Below are 8,807 nucleotides of genomic sequence, written 5' to 3'. Positions count from 1 at the left end.
AATTAGTTTTAAGATAAATGAAAGTAAACTTCGGACCCTTATTGCAAATCATTTTCTACAGAAATAAAACACATAAAATACTAGCATGATATCGTTTTTGGACACCAAATTGTAGAATTTAACTTGTGTATTTACCTGCGGAGCAAAACGCCATTGCACAAAAAATGACTTAACCCCCTTTACCTAAACATAATCGAATTTATCTAGTAAGTTCGTCTTGAAAGTGAATGACACATACCTTGGTAGAATCTAAATATTATGTTGAAATTAATTATTCCCATGACGCTTTCTTTCAGTAAAAGGAAACAAAACGCTTATGCTGCATGTTGTTTTCTACGATAAGTTGACTTAAATAATGAATCACAAAATGTTTGTGACATTTGTGCTAAACGAAGCAACCACATGACAGAATAGAATACCTATTTCGGTTCACATACCATTTCTTCATTGGCACTATATTTTAACTCATAGGGTACTGATAACCTCTGAAATTTGAAATAGTCATTAAATTAAAAAATACTATTGACAATGCAGCTATTTTTTTTTGCACTGTAATCTAAGAAGTTTATATACAGTAGAAACTCCATGGCAACTAGTTCCTTTCAATCATACCGGTATTAGTTTAAAAAAATAGTTTGAACTACACTCAGACACTTCTATTTTTATTGGGCAAAGTCCTCAAAGAAATTAAAATTTTCAACAAATAACCTGTAAACAAGCCCTCTTCACGAAAAAGTAATATTATATTCTAAGTGAATCGCACACGCACTTTATAAAAAACCGCCATTGTTTTATCAGCTGATTCGTTTCGTAATTATTGGTGGCTGAGGTTCATTGCTCAGGTTACATGAAACAAATTCATGTCAAAGTTTATCATACTTCCTAATCTAGGTAGGCCATGAATTGCCGTGCCGCCATCTCTTGTATGAAATTAAAGCACTTCGGAACCGGTTTCTGTGGCTGAGCGGATTGAGCCACGTATTAACCTGCGTGTGAGTGAGCGTCTCACATGTGTCAGAAGTAAATTTTAATTGCTGTTGTATGGTGTGCCGGTAACGTGAAAGTGTGAAATTAAATAGTTTTCACAGTTTGACTCTACATACTTATTTAAGACATGGGTACGTTCGCAGAGTTCAAGTCAGAGCAAAGGACGGCTTAAAAAATCTATAAAAGCGGATTTATTATATTTGTGTACTTAACCTATAAAATAAACTTGCAGATTAAATTTAACTTACTGCTACATTATGAATTCATTACATATATGATATTTTCTGTTTCAGCTGTGTCAAGTGGGACATCATTTGTACTGTCTTCAGTACTAACGGTACTATTGTTTTCTGGCATGCAAATGTACCGACAATGGCTAGCATCATCACAACTACATACAATACTTGGAGGTTATTTGGGATCAGTTCTTTTCATTCTTGTGCTGACTGTATCCTTAAAATGTACATATAGATGGTAAAATGACGACTTAATGACCAACAATATAGCCTTTTCTTCTGTAAGTTAAATTTTTCCTACCAGTCCGAAAAATGATGGTTACTGTTGGTCAGATCTCAGATTACAATATCAGAATAAGTTGTTATTGTTTGTCTTTATGAGTTTTTAATACAAACAAATCCATTCACATTATGGATGTTATTGTTCAGCTGCCAATAATATTGGAAGACCGCAAACTACTGAAAATGTTGCTTAATGTATTTGCCTAATTCACTGTAGTGTTTACCATCGAGTAGACTTGTACTCTAGTTCTGAGTAATAGATATGCTTCACCACTTGTGCATTCCTTAACAAATATACAGGCTGTGGGAAATCTAGAATCGACTTTGTTTGGAAAAGGATTCCAAACCAAACTCTTCCCAGAAAGTAAGTAGATTATAAACTATAGCCTACCAGTTAAAGTGTTATTTATATATATCTTCTCACCATTCGTGAGCTGCCACAAGGGACAAAGAGTACTTAACCATAGAAATTTTTACAAGTTCATGAAAAACCATTAATTTTGTTTTAACAATATGGTCATTTTTGTCCTGAAGTAACTATGGAAACGAGACAAAAAAAAAATCGGCGAATAAAGAATAGTATTTTCCCTGGAACAAAGAATTAGACCTTCCAGGCTGTCCATGGGTGTTAAAGTTACATAATGAGAAAAATACAAGTACCAATACGGTGACTCTTACATCTCTAACTTCTTTTATGGTTTTATTTCAGTTTTCAGTTGCTTGATCGTCGCCTTGACAGCATCTGGAATGGTGCATAGAGTATGCACTACGACATGGTAAGAAGTGATACTTATTTCCCTTGGATTATGCGGATGTGCTATGTACCAACATTTATGTACCTGTATAACTAGCCCATAAACAATTTTCCAGCTTCTTGTTCTCTATGGTGGGGCTATACTATGTGAATCGTATCTCTCAGCAAACCCATGCTGCACCAGTACCACCACAACCAGTGCCAACTAAGAAAAAGAAGTAAGAAGGTAATATAATAGGCCTATACGTATTTTGGAACTATGTCCATTCTTAAATATAATTTTATACTGAGTAAATTTCTTGAACCAATCAATTCTAAAAGCTTCATCTTGTCGCTCGTATGTTTAACTTTCTTCTGCTATTCTTATAAATGTTTCATAGTTGTAGCACTTATTTATAATTTTATCATCGAATATCCTTTGATATATTTTCTCTTCAGTCTTCCTTTCTTGTCAAGTATTTTCCCCTTCAGTATACAGTATAGCATCAATTATCTGAATACTGATCAACCGAAACATCGGTTAACCAAAAGTGTTCCAATCGGCAAATTTGAATTTGTGTGCACACCGTGTAGAAGTTTTGCTAGCGACGTTTGCGAGATTTAGCAGCAAAAAAACCGAGTCTCAGCTTTGAAGCAAACTGTAGGCTTACTTTAATGGTCATTTTGAACTTTTTAAACTAGGCTAGTCAGTTTTCTGTGTTATTTTTAAGACGTGTGATACAAAATATATACTCTATGTACAGTTTTGTGTTTAATATCAGTGTTTCTTTGTTTCATACTGCTCCTATGACACCGGTACAATTTGTTTTCGTAAATGACCAGTTAGCCGAAAAATCAGTTATCCAAACACCCCCGATCCCCAATTGTTTCGGATAATCAATGCTCTACTATATTAACTAAGAATGTGTTATGTCTCAATGCATTAACCATTGAATTTTCTTTTTCTTTTATTCCTTCATTGTTTTATTTTCATTTACCCTCTTTAAACTTAAATAATTGACTCTTTCTCCAGTGCTGATTTTAACATTCTGTGCCAGATCTCCAGTTCGAAGATTTTTCCCTTCCTTTCCAATTTGCCGACATTTGCTTCCATATAATGACACACACACAAAAAAGAAAAAATTGTAAGAAATGAACACAGGTTGTTGACCAAAAATAGCTGCATAATGTAGATCTAATGTCAAAGGGAATATGTAAAATATGTGATAAGACAAAGAAAACAATAGATCCTCCAGTGAACTGAAAATGATGTTATTCGAATCCCTCTAAGGAAAAATTTTATGTCATCATATCATCATATCCCTCACGTATTAGACCCTACAGGATCTGTTACGGTCTCATGCCAGCGCTTGCGTGGTCTTCCCAATTTCCTCTTGGTACATAAGTAAGAATCTGTTTAGGCCATCTTGTGCGATCCATCCTTTCGACATGTTTTTTCCACTGAAGTCGATATTGTTGAACAAAATTAACTATAGGATCCATTTTTAGTTCCTGCAATATGTCCACATTTTTATGGTGTTCCAGCAAAGGGCATCCTGCTGTTTGTCGCATGAACCTCATTTCCGCTGTCGTCAGCCTTTGCTCATCAGCTTTTCTGATTGTCCATGCCTTGCTACCGTAAGTGAGGACTGGTCGAGCTAGTGTTTTATATACCTGTAGCTTGTATGTTTCTGAACATGGGATGATTTGAAGACTGTGTTAATTATGCCAGTGATTTTTATAAATTTAGATATTTTGTTTGACATATCTTCATCAGTGATGTAAGAGAGGTTATAACCTAAATAGTTAAATAAATTAACACGTTCAATTAAAGTATTATTTATCATGATCTTACTTGGAATTAGGTTCTCTCCCGAAAATGCCATGACTTTCGTTTTCTCTTTTGAGATGTCCATATTGAAATCTGAGGTGATTATTTGCAAATTATAAATGGCTCTTTGTAAAGCTTCCTCTGTTTGAGTGATAATAACCTGATCTTCGGCAAACATTAGTGTATCGAGAACTGTGTTTCGATTAATTTGAATTCCAGCATGATGACTTTGTCTCCAAATGTATAAAATATGGTTCATATATATAATAAACAACAGAGGGGAAAGACCGCACCCTTGTCTAACACTTTGGTTGATGGAAGTCCAGCTAGTAGTTCCGCGTTCAGTTCTTATGGCAATTTCATTTTGTTGATATAAATTATAAATGGAGAGAATGATTTGGTTTGGCACATTATCATAGCGTAAAATCTCTAAAAGTTTATTTCTATCAACTCTATCAAAAGCTTTTATGAAATCAATAAAAGCTAAGTGGGTTGGAATATTAAATTCTCTGTGCTTTTCAATTAAAATCTTCATGGTGAAATAGCTGTCACAACATGTTCTTCCTTTTCGGAATCCATTCTGTTCTTCAGTGATTTTGTCTTCGTAAAGATGTGATAGTTTAATTTTAATTATGGCTGTAACTTATAGATCTTATATCCAGAATTGAGAAGACTTATACCCCTGTAATTTTCACATAATTTTTTGTTTCCTTTCTTATAAATAGGTACTACAATGGCTTTTTGCCAACTTTCTGGGGGTTGTGATCCTGCCCATATATTGTTTAAGAAATATAAAAATCTAAAGGTAAATTCTTCTCCAGCGTATTTAAAAAGCTCGAAATTTAAATTATCTTCGCCTGGGGCTTTCCCGTTTTTTAAACGTTTATATACTTCAATGAGTTCATCATAAGTAATAATATCTGTTGTGTTGTTGTTGGAAGTCTTTAATGTAAGAGAGATGTTTTTGTGAAACCATATATTTTTAAAGTAATCAAGTAGAGATTCGTTAGGAATAGGGTTTAGAACAACATTTTCTTTTATCTCCAAATTTATTTTCTTTAAAATTTTGAAAGTTTTGGGTCTTGGTAATGTTAAATCTCTTTCTAATCTTGAGACGAAATCATTCCATTTCTCTCTGTGTCGCTTTCTTGTTTCCCGTTTTACAATTGCTCTCTTTCTTTTATAATCAATTTCATCTTCAAGTTTTTGTGTTTGTAAAAATCGGAGATATGCTTCTCGCTTATCATTTATCACCTTCTTGATATCCTCATCCCATTTCAGTATGCCTCTTTTTCTCTTCTGCTTAATAGTTTTTACGCCAATACTTTCAAATGCAGCCTTTTTTTAAATATCTGTTAAGTTGTTCCATTCTTCCTCTATATCATCCGAGATTTTGATTTTTTGAAGATATTCCTTTATTCTACATTCATATAGCCATTTAATACTATCATCTCTCAATAAGTCTACTTTAAAAATAAGCCTATTACTTTCTTGCTTGGAATTTTTAATAGTTCTTTTATGCCATGGTGCTGGTATTCTAATAGGGGATACAATTAAATAATGATCTGTCTCTAATTCAGGACCTCTACAAGCTTTGACATCTAAAACGAAGCTAACAATTTTTGATTACAAATGACATAGTCAATAATAGAGTGTGATCCTCTTGCTTGCCATGTATATGTGTGTATTTTTTGTGTTTAAAGAAAGAATTCATTACTTTTAGATCATTGTAAATCACAAAATCTCGTAGTCTTTGTTCATTATTATTACAAGGTGTTTCGCCGTGTTTTCCAGTGTGCCCTCTAACTTCATTATTACAAATTCTTGCATTGAAATCCTCTAATAAAAGTAACATGTCTGATTTATTAACTTTATTGATGATGATTTGTAATTTATTGTAAAACAACTCACTATTATCTTCATCTCCTTCCACAGGTGCATAGGTGCCTATTACTGTCATAAAACCTCTTCTAAATTTAATTCGAACTTCTATTAATCTTTCATTCCAAAATGTATAATGTTTCCAATAAAAATACAAGGATGGCTTGTTTTTGGCAATGAGAAAATATTGACTAACATAAATGTGAAATAATTATAAAATTCATAAAGTTCGGTTTGTTGATTATAGTCCCATTATGTCTTGGGTACCATTTCTGAGAGACCAAAGTATAAGACACTTTCATGAAAGTTTTTTAACCTAGTATAATTAAAATATAAGGGATTTAAAAGTTTAATAACGTCAGCACAATCTTGTCTTGTATATGGATTGAAACTTCGAGATGAGAAAAATTATAAGGGACTAGTAATAGATAATCTTGCATTATATTGAACAGAAGGGGAATGATTTAAATCACATAGGGTTACCTCATACATTTGGAAAACCAAGAACACATAATTATGAGCAGTAGCGAAGCATGACAAAAATTTTGGGTAAGCTGGGCTGAAGGCATGGTGATCTAGGCCGTGCTTTACATCACTAAAAGGTAAACGAAACATGGAAACGCTCCTGTTTTTAATTAACTAAATTCTAAATTGATCTTGTCCTTCTTCGAAAATGTTTGGGAAAGCTCAGCTTACCCTGAAGCTTCGCCACTGGTTATAAGTAAATGATATCGAGGTATTGTATCATAATTTCATACTGAACCAGAAAATGTAATTATAAATTAAAGAGATGAATGAAAAGGTAATAAAAGAAACCAAACAACAAAATGTGACTTGGTTTTTGAACATTCACAGCTTGGAATATTTTAATCAGTCACCAGAGAACATTCTACTTCATGCTTTGGACTAATCACTAATCATATCCGTTAATTGCTATAAAAATAAATAATTATATTCAAGGCATTCGCAAATTTGATTTCACCAATGAGTTATCACAAAGAAAGTTCATTTACTATTTAAATTTCGTGACCATTCTTCAAGGATTGAGTCCTATGGCCTGTATTGTGATTAATATAAGACCATTATTTCTTTTGCTGTAGCAACAGTTAATTGTATTTATCTGTACCTTCTGCTTTTTTTTCAGGTGAAACAGAAACCATCGTCATTTTCTATTCATAGAAGTAATTCTCAGGACTGAATAGAAACATAAAAAAACTGAAGACTGCCAATTTACATTTCCATAAACTTTCATACATGAAATTCCACTTTAAAAGTCAATAAAAACAAGAAACACCATGATGTTGTATTTACGAATAAATAAACCTAGCAGTATTTCTGCTGTTCACATATTCCTGAAACTTTCACTTCATTTACATTTCACCTTTTTCTTGTGCCAAAGTACTGTATAAAAATATAGTACTCAGCTGTCCAAAAACAATAGCAATAAATGCACTAGAAATTGAAATGAACATAAAACCATTAAAATATATGTTGAAAAGAGGATGTGTCGTAAATTCCTTCATTACAAAGCACCGAAAGAATCCTCCTATCCAGAACACAAACTCTTGGAAAATAACACTTCCTCCCCACTCTTTTAGATACAGAATTAGTGTATCTCCCAGCACAGCCATCCAGTCACAATTTCATCTTATAACCATATCCCTCCATAAAAATAGATTCAACCTGCCTGCAACCCTAGATCATATATGTAACAGATAGCTCATCCCTATGTTAAAATCGGCAACACTTTGAGAGAACTGCCAGGATTGCCACCTGTCTGCCATAAACACCAGGTGGCAGCATAGTAAACCTGACAAAAGTTACCACCTTCAAAGCTATAAGGCCGAGCTATCTGGGTATATATGATCTAGGGTGCAACCTAACACTAGCAAATAATCTCAATAAATTAGACAATGAATTACGTCTGAAATCTGCATTCACACAGCTCAGAGAGGACTACACAGACTGTGTACATACAGTATACAGGGTGGAAGTGAAATAACCTTGCACATTGAAAGGGACGTAGGGTACGCTTAAATGAATAGAAAACCTATGTTATTTTTGTGATTAAATGCACGGTTAATTAGAAAATTAAGTTGGAAGTTCCAGCAATCTGAAAACTTCACTGCTAAAAGTCTCCTTCCATACTACAATAGAGATATAAGAGGTCAACGAATTCAGTGTATGTGTACTGCCTCATGTTTCCTTCTCTAGCTACAACGTTGCAATGTGGATTGCATCATTCAATGATTTGAAATTAGTAGTTTTTAAATTAAATTTACATGAAAACTGCCCACGTTATCGAAAAACGACAGAATAAATTATTCTTTATTTGATTTTCTATCGATATGGACAAAAATCACGATCCAAATCACAATAGTTATACATCTTGATTACACAACTTTTAACACTGTATCACTTCGGAATATGTATGATAAGACTTTCTTGTGTTAAATTTTAACGTACCTCGTTAACATGTTTTGACCTATTCACAATAGTTACCGGATGAGAGGGTGTTACACATTCGAGAAAAAAATTTTTTTTCTGAGAAAACTGGATTTTCCATCAATATGGTATTATAGTTTTTTGTTACAACATGAGCTATTTGCTCTAAAAATCTGCAGAGTTATTTCACTTCCACCCTGTATATACTGATGGCTCCCTGTCCAAAATAGAAAAATAATCTGGAACAGTATACTCCAATGCACAAACTGGTGAAAAATACCTGATTCCATTTAGTTTCAGCTGAAGCATTGAGACAGAATTATGCACCATTAAGCAGCCCTAAAATACAGGTTGTATTCAGCTGGGACAGCACTAAGACAGCAAAAATATTGAATGCCTTGCTGACTGACAG

At 33.4% G+C, this 8,807-nt stretch overlaps 1 protein-coding gene across 3 annotated transcripts; it reads left to right on the top strand.

Annotated features, from left to right (window-relative positions):
* The first annotated feature begins 938 nt into the window (after positions 1-938).
* On the top strand, positions 939-7,299 carry LOC138693236 (protein KRTCAP2 homolog). 3 transcript variants are annotated; one of them, XM_069817047.1, is made up of 6 exons: positions 939-1,118; positions 1,281-1,435; positions 1,806-1,869; positions 2,215-2,281; positions 2,376-2,485; positions 7,095-7,299. In XM_069817047.1, the coding sequence occupies exons 1-5, from the start codon at positions 1,115-1,117 to the stop codon at positions 2,479-2,481; spliced, it is 396 nt and encodes a 131-aa protein (XP_069673148.1). In that variant the 5' UTR covers positions 939-1,114; the 3' UTR covers positions 2,482-2,485; positions 7,095-7,299. The 3 variants fall into 3 exon arrangements, with proteins under 3 accessions (XP_069673148.1, XP_069673147.1, XP_069673146.1); XM_069817046.1 differs by lacking the exon at positions 939-1,118 and having other exon boundaries at positions 1,247-1,435; positions 2,376-2,477; XM_069817045.1 differs by lacking the exon at positions 939-1,118 and having other exon boundaries at positions 1,247-1,435.
* The last annotated feature ends 1,508 nt before the right edge of the window (positions 7,300-8,807 follow it).

This window comes from Periplaneta americana, chromosome 17 (assembly GCF_040183065.1).
Source record: "Periplaneta americana isolate PAMFEO1 chromosome 17, P.americana_PAMFEO1_priV1, whole genome shotgun sequence".
NCBI lineage: Eukaryota > Metazoa > Arthropoda > Insecta > Blattodea > Blattidae > Periplaneta > Periplaneta americana.
Note: the sequence above shows the minus strand (reverse complement) of the source record. Positions and strands in the feature narration are given on the sequence as shown.

Coding starts and splice junctions, on each gene's coding strand:
- LOC138693236 (XM_069817046.1), top strand. CDS start 1,262: ATGATATTTTCTGTTTCAGCTGTGTCAAGTGGGACATCATTTGTACTG. Junction 1,436..1,805: donor TTTTCATTCTTGTGCTGACT/GTATCCTTAAAA, acceptor ACAAATATACAG/GCTGTGGGAAATCTAGAATC. Junction 2,282..2,375: donor AGAGTATGCACTACGACATG/GTAAGAAGTGAT, acceptor ACAATTTTCCAG/CTTCTTGTTCTCTATGGTGG.